The sequence below is a fragment of the Rhinopithecus bieti genome, unplaced genomic scaffold (genome assembly GCF_001698545.2).
Source record: "Rhinopithecus bieti isolate Rb0 unplaced genomic scaffold, ASM169854v2 scaffold_33444, whole genome shotgun sequence".
Lineage (NCBI taxonomy): Eukaryota > Metazoa > Chordata > Mammalia > Primates > Cercopithecidae > Rhinopithecus > Rhinopithecus bieti.
The window spans coordinates 822,728-840,431 of record NW_016814544.1 but is presented as its reverse complement, the minus strand read 5'-3'; the positions used below and the strand labels follow the sequence as shown (position 1 = coordinate 840,431).

At 54.4% G+C, this 17,704-nt stretch overlaps 1 protein-coding gene across 1 annotated transcript; it reads right to left on the bottom strand.

The window, feature by feature from the left end:
* Positions 1-14: 14 nt before the first annotated feature.
* On the bottom strand, positions 15-17,437 carry RTN4RL2 (reticulon 4 receptor like 2). Its single transcript, XM_017851319.1, has 3 exons — positions 17,058-17,437; positions 9,813-10,294; positions 15-1,386 (listed from the first exon to the last, which is right to left on the bottom strand). The coding sequence occupies exons 1-3, from the start codon at positions 17,086-17,088 to the stop codon at positions 637-639; spliced, it is 1,263 nt and encodes a 420-aa protein (XP_017706808.1). The 5' UTR covers positions 17,089-17,437; the 3' UTR covers positions 15-636.
* Between the last annotated feature and the right edge of the window lie 267 nt (positions 17,438-17,704).

The following is a 17,704-nucleotide window of genomic DNA, read 5'->3' as shown; positions in this document are numbered from 1 at the left end:
AATCTTACAGTAGATAAAATAATAGAATTTTTTAATAAATTTTTTTCCCAAACAACTTCTTTTGATCTTCACCACGCAGGGGCCACAGTGGAGAGGAAAGTTCTCTCCAGGTGCCCTAAAAAGTGTCCAGGGTAGACTTAGGAGAAAAGTATTCCTCCAGTGTCAGGAGGTTGAGGGGACTAGGGTAAGCAGGGGTCAGGATCAGCCTGGCCCTGACTGAGGCATCCCCCAAAGGGTCCTGGGTGGGGCTCCCTGGGGGAGCTTCCAAAGGCTCTGCTGGTGGAAGATGCTCTGCAGACAAAAGCCCCTTGGGGTCCGCTGTGGGGCCTTAGGAGCGCGGGTCAGCGGCTGCCTGGGGGGCCCCACCCCAGCCTTGGGATGGGGAAGAATTAATGGCCAGAGTTGGGGAGGGCAGGGCTGAGCCACCACACGCGCCCTCTTGGGGCTGCCATAAGTCAGGACAGCCCAGGAGGCAGGCAAGGAGAGGAGGCCTGGTCCCCGGGGGAGGAGAGGAGCTGGGAGGGGAAAGGGAAGCAGCAAGGCCAGGGGCGGGGGCGGGACTGGAGCCGGAGCCGCAGCCCCGGGTGGACGGGAAGCGGGTATCGGACACTGGCCTCTTCAATCTCAGCACCGCAGTCAGAGGTGGTGGGGCACCAGGAGCAGGAGGCAAAGCAGAGGGCTGGGGAGCCCGGCCGAGAGCGCAGGGCCTCGGGAGTCCGGGGGCGCCTGGCAGGCAGCGCCGGGGCACGTCTGCTCCCCACGCTGGTCCTCACCCCCGTAGCCACCCCAGTAGTCATCCTCGGTGGGCGCGTCCCCGCCCTGGTGCCCCCGCGAGTCTTCGGCGGGCAGATCTCGGTAGAGGGTGGAGGGGTCGGCGGGGGGCGCCCCGGCGTCTGCCACCCCGTACAGGTGGTTGGAGGAGCTGTTACCGCGGGCGCGGTTGCCCGGCCGCGTGGGTGCCGCGGGCGGACACGCCTGGAAGTCGGCCTCGCGGAGCGCGCGCAGGTCTCGGCCCTGGCGCTCAGGGGGCGTGGCGCAGGTCACGTCGGAGCTGGACACGCGCGCGCGCTGGAACCAGGCCCAGAGCGGCCGCGCGCGGCAGTCGCACGCCCAGGGGTTGGCGTTGAGCCGCAGGAACTCGAGCGAGGGCAGGTCTGCGAGCGCCTCGCCGGGCAGCGAGGCCAGGCTGTTGTTGAACAGGTAGAGGATGGTGAGGCGGCTGAGGCCGCGGAAGGCCGCGCGGTGCACGCCCTGCAGCCGGTTCCCGTGCAGCAGCAACCGGTCCAGGCTGCCCAGGCCGCGGAACACGTGCTCTGTGAGCAGCCGCAGGCGGTTCCCGTGGAGGAAGAGGTGGCTCAGGTTGGCCAGGTCCGCAAACAGGTCATCCTGGGTGGGGTGGGGTGGGACACAGAAGAATAGAGTGGGCCTAAGGCAGGGTGCGGACCCCGCTGGGGCCTGGGCCGAGGGAGGGAAGGGGGTGCACCGTGGCAGAAGAGAAAGGGTTGACCTTTTGATTCATTGCATCCTGGATTTGAATTCTGCCTCCTCTTAACCTATTTGCTGTGGAAAAAGTGGTATTGGTGAGGTCAGTGGCTCTTAAACTTTTCGGGTGTATTAGGATCCCCTGCGGATCTCTGAGCGGGCGGCAGGGTGGGGGGCAGAGTTTCTGATTCAGGAGGTTTGGGGTGCAGCCTGGGAATCCGCATGTCTACAGGCTCCCCAGGGAAGCCAGTGTGGCCATGGCAGGACCACAGTTTGAGTTTCAGAACTTATGGTTTGGTGAAGTATGGAGACTGGGGAGCCAGCCTTTCTGATTTCAAATCTTGGATCTGTCATTAACTGATGCCACCTTGGGCAAGTCACTCAGGATATCTGTGACTCTGTTTCCTCATCTGTATAATGTGGAGATTAAATTAAGCAGCATGTATGAAGGTGCTTAGAACACCTTTCCTTGTGGCGTTCCATGAGTTAGCCATTTTTTTTTTAAATTTTGTTTTGTTTTGTTTGTTAGCCATTATTCTTAACTTGCCCAAGCCAGTCATCTCTCTGTGCCTGTTTCCTCCTCTGTAAAATGGGGATGAGTGTACCTACTTCCTGGGTTTGTTCTGAGGATTCCAGAAGATGGTTCACATAAAGATCATATAAGGGCAGTGCTGGACACATGCCCAGCACACAGGGATTCAGTCCAATGATGAAGCCCACAGACTCAGCACGTAGAGTCCTGGTTCAAAATCCAGCTTGCCTTTTCCCTAGCTGTGTTTTTTTAGGCAAGTTTTAACCTCATGGAGTCTCAGTTTCCTCAGTATGTGTAACATTCCTTATTATGTATAACCCCCTTAGCAGGCTAAAGGAGGGCTGGATGATAAAATGCTGTTAAGGGTACAGTATCTGGCAAGTGCATAGTCAACCATCAATAAATGGTAGCTACTATGACAACAGAGGCTCAGTTAGAATTGGGTCCTGTCCCTTTTCTTTAAAAGAGGAGCTCCCTGGGGGAACCAAAATCCTGCTACTAGGCTGGGCATTGCGGTGAGGGGCATCAGCTCCACCCCCAGAGGCGGCAGGAGAGGAGAGGAAGGAAGCCGCATTGTATTACTATTCCCCTTAGAGGCGCTGTCCCACCTGCCTGGGGCTAGGGAGTCACCTAATCAGGCCACGTTAGTGTGGAAAGGACCTTGGAACTATAGTTCAGAATTAACGGGGGTTAGGGGGTGGTGGGGCGTGTGGCCCACGGTGGCAGTGGGGACTCCTGGACTCTGCATTATAACCACCTCACCAGGGTTAGTGAGCTGATGATCAGCTGACTTGGGAGCTAATGCCTTGGCACCCATCAGCCCATCTCACTTTTTTAGAGGAGAGCACCGGGGCTCAAAGAGATAAGGGCTTGCCAGCGAGGGGAGCAGGACTTCAGCTCCCTGACCTCAGTGCCTTGAGGTCCTCCCTTCTTGTGCAGGGCATCACTGTGGTCAGCAGGTTCCAGGAGGTCCGGGTCTCAGAACAGGAGCATCCACTCTGCTCGGGCCAGCTCAGCCCGGGAGGCCTGTTCCCTGACTGTGGCTCTCCCTCCCTCACTGCCTGGGGAGACACTCCCCTCCCTGTGCCTGCCACCCAGGAGCCTGGTCGGAGGCCTCAGGTTGGGGGAGGGCGTTGACTCCCAGCCCACACCCACAGCCTCCACCTTCCTGTGCTCCTGCTTGTTCTCGCCCCCTCCCATCTGGCTTCCGCCCTCTTCGCTACAGGAACTGAGCCTGCCAAGAGCCCTCCTCTTGGCCACATTGAGATCCGTCCCCCTCAACCTTCTCGGCTGCCTCTGACACCAGCGTTCTCCGCCCCCTGCTGCCACTACCCCAAATCCTGGCTCAGGCCTCCAGCTGGCTCCTTGCACCTCCCTGGCCTCAGACTGGCTCACCATGGCCTGGTGCTCTTTTTCTCTTCCAGGCCCATCCAGGGGGTAGGCTTGGAATCTCTGCCACTCAAACACCTAAATAGGGTTCCTGTTTTTATGGAGTGGCAGCAAGAGTAGGACACACCCAGAGATGTATGGTCAGAGGATAGATAAGGGGCCAGGGGTGGGGGGAGAGGGAACAGGGGTAATTCACATTTTGGGGACCTTGGGAGGTCAGGAAGAGTAGACCAAAGGTTCAGAGACCCTAGGGAATTCAGGTACCTTTGACCCACAGCCCCAGGTTTTGGCCCACAGAATTTCTTGATTCCAACCTCCTCTCCTCTCCTTTTGTTTCTCTGCAAAAAGTCCTGCCCCTCCCTTCTCTGAGCCTTCACCTTGGGGTCCATTGCCCCCTCCCCCTATCCAAGCTGTTGCCAAATCCTGTTGCCACTTCCTTGACTGTAGCTCTCAAATCCGGTCTTTCCTCTCTCCCCTGTTAAAACCGTTCTCTGTGCATTAATAAGCTCTCGACTTTCACAGCCCTAGCTCTTCCTCCGCCCCTCCCTATCTCCCCTCCCTCCGGGCTGAGAGCCTCTGCTAAAGTCATCCTCTTCCATTTCAAAAACCACATTTCCCTCGCCTCCCCACTGGCCGGTTCACAGCTCTCTGGATCCATTTGGAATCTTAACACCGCATCCCTGCCCGCTTCCCTGACAGCATCCTGTTCTTAACCTTGCCTCCCTCCAAACTCCCAGCTCTTGGCTCTGATACTAATCAAATCAGCTGCTGGGCTGTGTGACCTTGGACAGCTCCAAGCACCTCTCTGTGCCTTGGTCTTTTCATCTGTGAAACAAGGGCCTTGGGATAGGTGATCTTTAAGATCCCATCCGCATCTGATTTTTATGAATTAGTGAGTTCTGGGATGTGCCTCATTCATTCAACAGAGCTGTACCGAGTTAGTCTACTCTGTGCCAGGCACCCCCGCTCACAGAGCTCATCAGTCTAGGATGGGTATCATCGTCATCATCGGCGTCAGCATTGTCAAGCAGGTAACTTATTGAGCTCTTACCATGTGCCAAGTTCTGTGCTACACAGATCCTATATAGTAACTTAATCGTCACAACCCTATGAGGTGGATACTATTATTATCTCCATTTCAGAGATTAGGAGAGGGAGCCTCAGAGAAGTGAAGTGACTCGCCTAGGGTCCAACAGCTAATATGCAGTAACGTGGCTCCCAACTCCAGAGACTACTGAACAACTGCACTCTGGAGTCAGACAGACCTGGGCCAATTCTAGGTCACGTTCCTTACTAGCTGGGTGACCTCGGACTGTGCTTTTATTTTGCTGGGCTTCAGTTGGTGTCCTCCCTGGTAAATGTTCATGGATAGCTACCATTCATTGGATACTCACTTCGTATCAGACATTGGGCTGAGCTCAGTAGTATCTCCTTTAATCCTCACAACCCCTGCTCCCCAAGGTACAGGTTATCCCCATTTCACAGATGGGTCAATCGAGGCACAGAGTAGTTAAATAACTTGCACAAAACCATAGAGCAAATTGGAGGTGTGGCTGGGATTTAAACTGAGATCTGATCTGCTTGAGCGTAAAGACTGTTTTTAAACCATTCAGGCCAGCCATGTACAGTGGCTCATGCCTGTAATCCCAGCAGTTTGGGAGGCCGAGGCGGGTGGATTGCTTGAGTTCAGGAGTTCAAGACCATCCTGGGCAACATGGTGAAACCCTGTCTCTATAAAAATACAACAATTAGCTGGACATGAATGCATATATCTGTAGTCCCAGCTACTGGTGAGGCTAAGATGAGGGAATTGTTTGACCCCAGGAGGTAAGGCTGCAATGAGCCATGATCGCGCCACTGCACTCCAGCTGGGTGACATAGTGAGACTCTGTCTCAAAAACAAAAACAAAACAAACAAAAACCATGCGGGCCATTGTAATGATTGAAAGAGAAAACAAGTGTCGGCCAGGCACAGTGGCTCACACCTGTAATCCAGCACTTTGGGAGGCCGAGGCAGGCAGATCACCTGAGGTCAGGAGTTCGAGACCAGTCGGGCCAACATGGTGAAACCCCATGTCTATTAAAAATACAAAAAATAGCCAGGCATGGTGGCACATGACTGTAATTCCAGCTACTTGGGAGGCGGAGGCAGGAGAATCACTTGAACCTGGGAGGCAGAGGTTGCAGTGAGCCGAGATTGTGCCACTGCACTCCAGCCTGAGCAAGAGAGCAAGACTTCATCTCAAAATAATAATAATAATAATAATAATAATAATAATAAAAATAGAAAACAAGTGTCTTTATCATCTGTCTACACTTGAGTAGGGAATATGCTCTGGGAGAACAGGGCCACTGTTTCTGTTCTCCCCTGAATCCCTAGCACCTGGAACATTGCCTGGCATGTGGTAGGTACTCAGTAAATATCTGTTGATGAATGAACTCACCTGGCACAGTGCCTGGCATACAGCAGACAGTCCCTGAGAACCTCTACCCAACCCCATCTCCGTGTCTACCTTCCGCAATCTGAAAAGCTGTGGTCCTCTGGTGGAGCTCCCCTTCAGGGCAGCAGGCCTGGCTCCATCTTGGGTTACACCTGTACCCTGCAGATCTCACCCCAACCCACATATTTCCTCACCTGCCTGTGGCATCTCCCAGCCCAGCTCCACCAGGCAGTTCACAGGCAGAGGTGGTTTTTTCCATCTCCTCTATAAAAGGCCAAGTGTGAAGTTGCTTCCTTCTCATGATGCCTGGTACCATTCATGCCAGGGGCATGGAGAACAAACACTTCCCATTTCAGAAGACCCCAGTGTCCACCTGAGGTCCCCTCTGCCCAAGCCTTTGCTGACCTCAGGTCCTGATCGCTGTTCTTGGCCCGAGAGTCAATGGAGGATGGGATCATAATAATAACATTTTTTCAGCACTGAACTATGTTTTTTTTTTTTTTTTCTTTTTTGAGATGGAGTCTTGCTCTGTCACCTAGGCTAGAGTACAGTAGCACGATCTCAGCTCACTGGAACCTCTGCCTCCCAGGTTCAAGTGATTCTTCTGCCTTAGCTTCCCTAGTGGCTGGGATTACAGCCGCCTGCCACCACACCTGGTTAATTTTTGTATTTTTAGTAGAGATGGGGTTTCACCATGTTGGCCAGGCTGGTCTCGAACTCCTGACCTCAAGTGGCCATACTTGACCATACCAGGCCTGAACTATGGGCTTTCTATACACTAACTCGTTTCCTATTTACAGCCATTCTTGGTGGAAGGTATTATTTTCATTATTCCCAGTTTGTAGATAAAGTAAGTGAGGTTCAGAGAGGGTTAGCAACCTGCCTAAAGTTAAATAAGTCAGAAAATAGCAGACCAGGGATTCAAGCTCAGGACCTCTGACTCCAAATTCCTCCTAAATAACTAATATATATTGATAAGGAGATTCTGGAAGCATTAAATGCATGATCAATTTGTAGTAGTATTTGATCTCAGTAGTAGTAGTAGTAGTAGTAGTAGTAATTATTATTATTATAGTGCCCATATCTTGAGAGTATGGCCTTGTGCTGAATGCCTTACATTTTAATCCTTACAAAACTTCTTAAATAAGGATTATTATTGGCCAGGCATGGTGGGTCACACCTGTAATCCCAGCACTTTGGGAGGCCGAAGCGAGTGGATCACCTGAGGTCAGGAGTTGGAGACCAGCCTGGCCACCATGGTGAAACCCGTCTCTACTAAAAATACAAAAATTAGCTGGGTGTAGTGACGCACGCCTGTAATCTTAAGTTACTCAGGAGGCTGAGGCAGGAAAATCACTTGAACCTGGGAGGCAGAGGTTGCAGTGAGCCAAGATCGTACCACTGCACTCCAGTCTGGGCGATAGAGCGGGACTTCGTCTCAAAAAAAAAAAAAAAAAAAGATTATTATTTAGTACTATCCTGATTGCCATTTTAGAGATGAGGAAATGGAGATTGGGAGAGGTTAAGTAATTTGTCCAAAGTTATATAGGAGCCAGGATTTGAACCTAGGTCTTGCTGAGTCCAAAGTGTGTGCTTTCAAACATGAGTCTGCTCAATAGTACTCCAGAGTACTGTCCCCTTGTAGCCAGACCATGAGGTTCAAGCACCAGCTCTTCCTGGCTATATGGTCTCAGGAACATTCGTTCCATGTCCCTAGTGCCCCTAACTGTCCCTATCACCAGGCTGTTGTGAGGCTGAACGTGGTGGTGAGAAGACATAAGCCTCCAGTCACGTCGACAATGGTTGAAAGATTTATGATTAGAGGCGACTATATCTCTATAGAGTCTTCAGGGCCCCCAGCCTCAGCTTCTTCATTGTTAACAAGGAGGCAGAAATAATCTCCCAACTGGGCTATAGAAATGAGATGAGGTGGCTGAGTACACTTCATAAACTGTGAGGTGCTGGGAAATTTAGGAAGAGGACAAAAGGAGGGTGTTGTCTGGGACTCACTCATGACCTCAGTATAATCCTTGAAGTTGACCCACATCTTCAGTATGGAGTCCAAGTTGGGCCACTTCACTGAAACCAATGTTAAATAAGGCTCGTTTCTTTTTTTAAAATAGTATTTTAACAAGCATTTATATAGCACTTACCGTATGCCAAGCACTATTCTAAGTGCTTTACAAATTATTCATGCATTTAATGCTTTCAAAATCCCTAGGAGATGGGTGCTCCTGCTACCCCCATTGTACAGATGAGAAAACTGAGGTCTGAGGAGGTTAAAAAAAAAAAAAGCCGGCCGGGCACGGTGGCTGAAGCCTGTAATCCCAGCACTTTGGGAGGCCGAGACGGGCGGATCACTAGGTCAGGAGATTGAGACCATCCTGGCTAATACAGTGAAACCCCGTCTCTACTAAAAAATACAAAAAAAACTAGCCGGGCAAGGTGGCGGGCGCCTGTAGTCCCAGCTACTTGGGAGGCTTAGGCAGGAGAATGGCGTAAACCCAGGAGGCGGAGCTTGCAGTGAGCTGAGATCCGGCCACTGCACTCCAGCCTGGGCGACAGAGCGAGACTCCGTCTAAAAAAAAAAAAAAGCCACACGCTTGTAAATGGCAGAGTGGATACCTGTAAAGTGCTTGGCACAGGGACTGACCCTGTGTACCCACTAAGTGGTGGCGGCTACTGCTATTACTGTCACTATTTAGGCAACAATAAGAATAACAGAAGACATATTTCTCCAATATACTGTGCATTTAACTTCTTCCCCTCCTCATGGGAATGGTATCTCTGCGAAGGCAGGGGGTTTGGTCTGTTCTGTTCACTGCTGTATTCTTAGCATCTAGCTCGTAGTGGGCGCTCAGTATGTTTGTTAGATTGTTATGGCTATTGTTATTATCATTAGCATCATCAGCACTGACCTGATTTTCCAACCAGCAGATTGGTAACTAGTTAGGCACTAGCCCTGGATGAGGCAGAGGCAGCACCTTCCAGGTTCCAGTAGGGAGAGGGCAGAATTTGGATATCCTCACCCCCTTCCAGCCAGAGGCTCTGTAGCCAAGGGAAGATTTTCTCTCAGGGTGGTTTGGAGGGTGTGTTACTGCTTCCTGGGGAAATGGAGTGGGAGGATTTGTGTGTCAAACAGTCAGCATAACAACAACAATAAACAATAATTAGATCAATAATAATAACAATAAATAACAATTACTGTTATTCCTTCCATTTTCAGAGCATCCATTCTCCAGCTGCATAACAGAGATTTACCCTTTTCTTTCTTCCCCTGCATTGAGATGACAGGTTTGGACAACGAGAATCTAGAAGGGTTGTGGGCTTCTCCCGTCCCATTACCCAGTGAATTGGAGAGAAGCGCAACTTTCTGTGGGATGCCAGTGGCTGTGGCTCTGCCTTCTCTCTCTACTTCCCTGTGATGTGGGCAGACTTGAGGGTGGGTGAGAAAAACAGCTGCAAAGACCTTTGGGCAGTGGACCTTGGGGGAAGACAGAGTACCCTGAAGGCAAACACGTGAGATCAGAGAAAGAGACAGATACACACACGCAGACAGACATGGGGGTGTATGCAGAGTGGGTGTGTGAAGGGAGACAGACAGAAGAGGCAGAAGACAGATGGGGGAGGCAAGTTAGTGAGAGAGGCAGTGATGGATGGAAAGGGATAGACAGACAGACAGGCAGAGGCAGAGAGGTGAAGGCTGTGGAGTTGGAGAGAGAGAGAGAGGAGCAGCAAGGGACCTAAACAGGTAGAGAGACAGACAGAAGGGACAAAGTAAAGCCCCTGGAGAATCTGAAAGAGACAGAAACTTAGAAAACAGACAGAGACAGAGAGAAATGGAGATGCTGAGGCAGGAAGGGTGGCCTGGGGAGAGAGGAGGGACGCACGCCAGGGTCGGGGAGCAGAGGGGCCCACAGAGAGAGGAAAGCAGAAAGGGGCTGAGGGTGGGCGCAGGGCTGGCTCACCTGTAGGTGGAGCAGGCTGTTCTCCTGGAGGTAGAGGTACTGCAAGCTGACCAGGCCGCGGAAGATGGTGCCGGGCAGGCTGCTGAGCTGGCAGCGGTACAGATGCAGCGACTGCAGCCGCTCCAGGCCCTGGAAGGTGTCGGGCTCCAGCGAGCGCAGGTGCCGGTTGTCACCGAGGTCCAGCTCCTCCAGGGCTTGCAAGTGGCGGAAAGTGCCCGGGTAGATGGTGGAGAGGTTGTTGGAGAAGAGCCACAGGGTGAGCAGGCTGGGCCCGAAGGTGCCTGGCCGCAGCGTGCGGATGAGGTTGTTCTGCAGGAAGAGTCGCTGAGTGCTGGGTGGCAGGGACAGCGGCACAGAGGAGAAGTTGTTGGCCTGGCAGCTCACGGTGGGTGGGGATGAGTAGCAGGTGCAGAGCATGGGGCAGCTGGGGGCCGCTGGGGGCAGGGCCAGGAGCATCAGCAGGAGGCAGGCCGAGGCGGGAGCTGTGGGGAGGGGAAGCAAAACTTACTAGGTGGGCTTCCAGGGCAGGAGTGCCAGCCCACCCACTTGGTAAAGGCCTAGATCCGGCTGAATATGGTGGTTCACACCTGTAGTCCCAGCACTTTGGGAGAACAAGGCAGGAGGATTGCTTGAGGCCAGGAGTTTGAGACTATCCTGGGCAACATAGGGAGACCCCTGTCTTTACAAAAAAAAAAAAAAAATTAGCCAGGCATGGTGGCATGTGCCTGTAGTCCCAACTACTTGGGAGGCTGAGGCAGGAGGATCACTTGAGCCCAGGAGTTGGAGGCTGTAGTGAGCAATGATCACACCTTTGCACTCCAGCCTGGGCAACACAACAAGACCCTGTTTCAGGGGGAAGAAATTAAAAAATAAAAATAAAGGCCTAGAGCCCTGGCGCTCCCATGTTTGAGGGCTCAGGGGACAACGTTACAGCCTCAAGTGGCCTGGCCATTTCCACTTTCTGAGGCTTCTGGTATATTAAAAAATAATGCCAAAAGGCCATTGTAGAAAGCACTGTGAATTGTTTGAAGAATGATAATCTTTTCATTCCTGTTTTCACTATTGCATGTTTGACCTTGTCTAGAAATTAATGTCAAAAGACTAACGTCAGGGTTTCTCTGCCTCAGTATTGACAGTTGGGCCGGATAGTTCCTTGTTGTGGAGGCAGCCCTATATAAGGCACTTAGCAGCATCTCTGTCTTCTACCCACTAGATGCCAGCAGCACCCTGCCTCCAGTTGTGACAACCAAAATGTCTCCAGACATTGCCAAATGTCCCCTTCAGGGCAAAGTCACTCTACTGGAGAATGACTGGAAGTAACCTGGGACCCTTTGGAGATCTGAGGCCCGTGTGAAATGGACTCACCCTGGGGTCTGGTGTTGCCAGCCCACTGGTGCCTAGTGCCTTACTTTCCTGTACTTTTCACCCTTGCAGAGTCAGAGCCTTTCTGTGCTGGGAGGGGCCTTAAGGGTCAGGGCTCAGTGGGGCTCTTAAGTGAGGCCACCAGCCAGTCCTAGGCATGATGCAGAATTCCTGGGGGGACAGCCTGGGAATCTGCATTTTACACCCCAGGCTCTCCTCATTCGCAGTTACTTAAACACTTTTTTCTTTTTCTCTTTTGGAGACACGGTGTCTTGCTCTATCGCCTAGGCTGGAGTGCAGTGGTACGGTTACAGCTTACTGTAATCAACCACTTGGGCTCAAGCGATCCTCCTGCCTCAGCTTCCTGAGTAGCTGGGACCACAGGCCCATGCCACTGCACCCAGCTAATTTTTTAAAAATTTTGGCCGGGCGCAGTGGCTCACGCCTGAAATCCCAGCACTTTGGGAGGCCGAGGCGGGTGGATGACGAGGTCAGGAGATCGAGACCATCCTGGCTAACACGGTGAAACCCTCTCTCTACTAAAATACAAAAAAAAAAAAAAAAAAAAAAGCCGGCATGGTGGCAGACACCTGTGGTCTCAGCTACTTGGGAGGCTAAGGCAGGAAAATGGTGTGAACCTGGGAGGCAGAGCTTGCAGTAAGCTGAGATTGCGCCACTGTACTCTAGCCTGGGTGACAGAGTGAGACTTCATAAAAAAAAAAAATTTGTAGGCATGGGGTCTTGCTATGTTGCTTGGGCTGGTCTCAACCTCCTGGCCTCAAACAATCTCCCACCTTGGCCTCCCAAAGTGTTGGGATTTCAGGCATGAGCTACTGCATCTAGCCAAAAAAAAAATTTTTTTTTCCCAAAGTAACTTTTGAAGGTTGAATATGATCCATCCTTCTTAGGATACTGATGAAAAAGCAGGCCTAGAGAGCCTGGGGACTAGAGAGTGAAGTGCAGGTGCCTGTACTCATACTTGAATAGGGGTGCAGGGCCTACCATCATCCCTGGCCTTTACCTTCCTGCCCTCACTATAGCTGATAAAGTTCTAGGCCGGAACTAGCTTGACCTCTACACTTTCTCATGATTTCCAGGTGACTCCTGGGATTTTCTTCTGGCTGTTTTGCCTGGGGAGAAAGGGAGCCTGCACTCCCAAAGCCAGGCAGTCATTCCCTGGGCACACGGTGACTGAACACCTTCTGCTTCAAGCAACAGCCTAGGCTTTTGAAGGCAGAGGGGAGGAAGACCTGTTTCTGCACCCTGAGATCCTGGGGCTCCCTGGGGTTCAGAGACCCTGGGAGAGACTGAGGGGCTGGTGATTTTGAGTGTGGGATCTCCAAGGCTGCAAACTGCACATGCTCAGTGGTTGTTTTGTATGTGATGTGTCACGCTCCTGAGATTGTCATGTGTGTGAATGTGTGTATGTGTCTGTGATTTTGGGTAGTGGTGTGAGCCAGGTGCTCACCAAATGCAGTGCTGCTGAGCCAGGTGTGCACGCACGGGACCGACAGGCCCCGAGTGTGACGCTGACATCCCAGCTGCCCTGGTGTTCCTCCTCCAGAGGGGGGAGCATACAGGTGTGGGGTGAAAAATCCACACTCCCAGTGTGCTGCTCCTCGCTTTTGGGCCCCACCGTGAGTGTCCCCGGCCCCTCCGGGTGCTGCGTCGGTGCTGCGTCGGTGCGTGCTGGCTGTCCTCCGCGTGTGTGTGAGCGCCGGGCCCCGTGCGTGTGTAGGCTGGGTGTGATGTAATACTCAGTGACACAGCGGCTGCTGTTCCATTCGTTCACACCACCTCCGCGTTTCTCGGCCCTTCTCACCCCTCCCCCGTGCGGCGTTTCACGATTACTTTCTCCTCCTTTCTCAGACCCACGTGGGGTGGAGGAGCAATGTCTCTCACCCCTCATCTGAACCAGGCAGAGGTGGAGTGTGGAAGCACAGTGGGGACCCTGAGTGGGTTTCATGAGGGTTGAAGTTTGGGGCTTAGAACTGGAGATTTCAAAGCTGGAAAGGTCCCCTCGATTCCTCTGGTTCAAGCATCTGTTCTACTGAGGTGATGATTGGAGCTCAGAGAGAGCAAACGACTTACCCAAGGTCACACAGCAAAGTGTTGGCAGGGAAAAGGCCAGAAAAGTCTCTCGATGCCTAGCCAGGGCACTTCCCTTCCTGTCAGAGTCACCCTCTAATCTCTACCTCCCTAAGGACTTGACACCAAAAGAAGCCAAATCCTTCTCTGATCCCTTAATCCTACCCCTTATCCACAAGCTCACCAGAGTGTGAGCCCTGATGGCCACCAGCCCCTGGAGGATTACGGAGTTCTTCCCCAGCCTCCGCACTGACGCTGCCCCAGGAGGGACAGAGGGAAGGATATGCAATCTCAGAGGGCCCCAGAGGCATGGCCCATTCCCCTGGCACCAGGGCTCCTTCCAGCTTGAGGGTAAACTCTGCAGGAGCTGGCAAGGGTGCCTACTCCTCTTTCTTTCCCTAGACTCTCCTGCTCCCCACCTGCCCGCATTAGACTGCTTCTCTTCTCTTTCCCCAAGCTCCTTCCTTCCGTCTTGTTCCCATGTCTCCCCCAGCCAGGGCTCACCTCCCCCAGCCCATGAGAGTGGTCCCTGCAGGCTCTCTGAAGAGCGACCCCGTGCTGGGCGCCCCTCCATAACAGCTGCTGCATAACAGTGACTCTGTTGCCATTTCTGGCCCTTGCCACTGCCGTGCAAAGCAGCTGTAACCCAAGGAGCTCATCCATAATTCACGCTGAGGCTCTCACTGGAGGCAAGGAGGAGGGGAGAGTGGGGGGCTCTGGGCTTCACTGCCCCCAGGCCTGCTGGGGCTGGAGCGAGCACTCCAGGGCAGAGGTGGCGGGACTGGGGGGTTGGAGGACTAGAGAGCTGTGCCTTTCCCTCCCTCTCCCGCCCTCGGTCCCTGCCCTGCCCAGTGTGTGCCCTTTTCTTTCTTGCCATGTTCCTTCCCCACCCCCTGTTCTCACACCTCCTCACCACCACTCCTTCCCTCCAGGCCCAGGCCTCCTCTCTCTCCAGAGGACCACAGCTCTGCTCCTGGCCTTCATTTTGTGAATTCCCGGTGGAGACTGGGGCAAGATGCACAGAGTGTCAGAGCTGGAAAGGGCGATACCTCGGTGGCCACCTAGAGCCGACCCCTCATGTCACAGGTAACACCGCTGAGAGCTGGGGAGGGGCAGTGTCAGTTTCTGAGCACCCCAGGCCTCCTGATCAGATCTCTACAGCATGCCTTCATTGTCTTTCTCAGAAGCCTTCATTTCATCCCTCCTCCACTACTTCATGGACAGAGGAAAGCCCTTTGTAGCAGCCTCCCCCGCCCTCTCGGCTCACCCCCTCCTCTAAAGTCAGCAGGGGCTGGCTAGAGCTGCAGGGGAGAGTATAGCAGGGTAGGAGGAAACCAGGAAGCACCTATTTTGTCCCAGGCACTGCATTTGTACATGTTAACTTCTTTATACATTAAACACAACACACATAACCCCCTAGAGGTCAGTATTGTGGCCCCCAATTTGCAGGTGAAGGGAGCCCCAGAAACTTGACACAGTGGCCTCAGGTCGTGCAGCTAGTACAAGGTGGCACCCAGATTGGAAAAGAGGGGCATCAAGCCCATGTCAGAGAGACTCTCTGACCTTTCTTTAAGAGGTCGTCACATCCTCCGCAGAAACCACGCCTGAATGTGTGAGACACTGCCCTTGAGGTAAAGACAGGAGAGAAACTGCACACAGGTGCCTAGGGCTGGGCCAGCCACAATGCTGAGTCTGTTTGGCTATTTCAGGGTCAAGGCAAGAAAGGGACTCCAGCTCTCTGCAAATTTCATCTCCCAGGCTTCCAGTTGCAGTTGCTCTAGAGTAGTAATTACATTTGGGAGTCAAGAAGAGATGACCCCTGTCCAGAGGATATGGCCAGAACTGACCAGGGGAGGGAGCCAAGAGAGGCTAGAACATGGTATTGATCCCGGAAGGCTGAAGTATCCAGAGCCAAAAGTATCCGTTCAATGAGGGACCACTGTCCAGGACTCTGGCTATTAAACCTTGGAGTACCAAGGCTCAGAAACAAAGTTCTCAGCCCACAGGCCACTCTTTGGGCTGGAGGCCCCTGTAGAAGAAGGAACTTGAGGAGGAGAAAACTAGACCCAAGGTAGGGGGCAGGATCCAGGCTACCCACCCACAGGGCAGAGTCTCTGGTAGAGAGTGGTCCCAGGAAAGGATGCTCCCAGGAAAGGATGCTCCCAGGAAAGGATGCTCCCAGGAAAGGATGCTCCCTGGAAAGGCAGCGGAGGCCTCTTGCTCTGAAAGGAGGGGCACAGGGTCCCAGACGAGAAGCAAGGGCTCCACGCCCAACAGGCTGCTTCAGGGAAGGGCCAGGGCCTGCGGGCAGATGCTGTGGGGGCAGGGGCTGAGGAGGTGGGAGCTGAGGAGTGGGATGGAGGTGGTGGTGATACCAGTGACGCAGGGGCCTGGGGAGGCACTGACGCGGGTGACGGAGGTTTAGAGCTGCTGCAAACAGCTTCTCACTCTGCCAGAATGTAACACCCCAAAATAAGCAGCCACCGTGGTGGTGGCGGTGGCTGCAGAATCCAACGTCCGGGCCGGATAAATAAATGGCAGCACAGGAGCCAGCCTGGTTGCCCACCCTCAGAGGCTGCCACTCCCCTTCCAAAGTCTTCACCCTCTGTCCCTCACAGCCACCCCCAAGGCCCTGAGCTCAGAGCACCCCCCATCTGGCCCACCAGCCACTCCCTGAGAGAAGAAATGTGGCAGGCAGGCGCTTTGGGAATGGAGGGCTTCCCACGTGGAAGTGGTTACCAGAAGCCTCTTTGTCTCATCCCTGGGCAGCACCCCCCAGCCCCCAGTCCCTCTCTCCCAGCCTTTCTCTTCCTCCTCCTTGTCCCTCCTCTCCAGCCCTTCTCCCACCCATGGTTCCCAGTCCCCAACCCTCTTCCCCGGTTCCTGATGCCCCTTCTCTAGCCACCATCCCCATCCTTCTCTGGTTTCTGATCTTTCCATTCTCCTTTTCCATTCCGGTCCCCAGGGTCCCAGTCCTAATTCTCTTTCCTGCTACCTCCATCCGCGGATTCTGGGTCCCCGTCCCTAGTCTTCTTCCCACCCCTCCCCTGATCTGGTCTTTCCTCTCCTTCCCTCTTCCTTGGTCTTCACCTGGGTCCCACTTCCCTCCACGCTTTTCCCGTCTAACCTTTATTCCTTCTCCTCCTCCCCCTCCCCCGCTCCATCTCCCTCCTCCTTTCAGCTTCCCTCACCACTTTCTCCATCTTTGACTTCCCCTTCCTATCACTCTCCCCCTGACCCCTCCCCACCCCACCCCCAATCTCTGGCCCACACCCTTATCTGTCACTCAATCAGTAGAACTATCCTCTTTCTGGCGCCCTCCATCTGTCCTACCAAAGAGGGCCACTCGGATTTCCCTCTGCGCGTCCTACCTCCCCAGACAGCCCCCTACCCACATCTCCTGTCTTCCCAGGTGGCCAGAAAGTGCTGAGGCACCGGGCAGGAGGAGTTGCTGAGTCGGCGCTTCCCCAGCCGGCCAGAGTCCTCGGCGTCCCCCGGAGCAGGTGGAGCCGGGACAGTGGAACCTGAGCTTCCCTTCCCCCTCCGGGCCGGGTCCACCTGTCCCCTGCGTCCCACCTCGGTCACGAGCTCCTCGCACGCGCCTGCAGGCTCCTAGCCAAGTGCCCTCCTGCTGAGAGCAGCCCTGGCGGCGGGGGCGCGGCCCCAGCGCTGAGCTTTTCTCCTTCCCCAGGTTACCCCACATCCCCAACTGCCCCACCCTAGATCCCTGAAAGAAGGGACGCCCTGCTTCTCTCCCCAGGATGCCCTCCGCTCTCCCGCCGCCGGGGTTCTTACCTTGCAGCAGGCGCCTGAGCCCGGGCAGCATCTTGTCTCGACGCTCGGGGGAGGGGACGGCTGGGGGAGGGCGCTCCCACTCGCTCCCTGAGCCCGCCGGATGCACGGCGGGGACCCCGCGGGGCTCCGGGAGGGCCCGGGAGTCCCCGGGCTGCGTGGCCGGGCCGCTGCGCTCTACCCTGCGCCCCCCGGGCTGCGGGCCTCGGGAGGAGCCATCGGCCCCGACGGGACGGGGCGGGGCGCGACGGGGCGGGGAGGGCTGGGGCTGGCAGTCAACGCCCAGCGCCCGCGCCCCGCTAGCTGCACTGTCCGCTCGAGAGTCCGTCAGTCCGTCGGTCCGTGCGCCCAGGCTGCTAGCCGAGGGAGAGTGGGGACAGCGAGGAAGCTCTTCCCAACCACCCCCACTCCTTCCCGCACTCGCTGGCTCCTCCCTCGCTTGCTGACTTGCCGACTTAACCCTTTCTCGACCACTAGGAGGCGGGAGCGGCTTTCTAACCCCCTCCACCCCACCCTCCTCCCCCCGCTCAAGGGACCCGAAGGACTGTGTTCGATCGTCCTCGCGGCGCCACGCTTCTAGAGAAATCCCTTCTTGGGGAAATGCGGTAGTTTAGGGGAACCCCGTGGACTTGTCCTGTTCCCCCCTCCCA

Coding starts and splice junctions, on each gene's coding strand:
- RTN4RL2 (XM_017851319.1), bottom strand. CDS start 17,088: ATGCTGCCCGGGCTCAGGCGCCTGCTGCAAG. Junction 10,295..17,057: donor GCTCAGGCGCCTGCTGCAAG/GTAAGAACCCCG, acceptor CCCTCCCCACAG/CTCCCGCCTCGGCCTGCCTC. Junction 1,387..9,812: donor ACAGCCTGCTCCACCTACAG/GTGAGCCAGCCC, acceptor CACCCCACCCAG/GATGACCTGTTTGCGGACCT.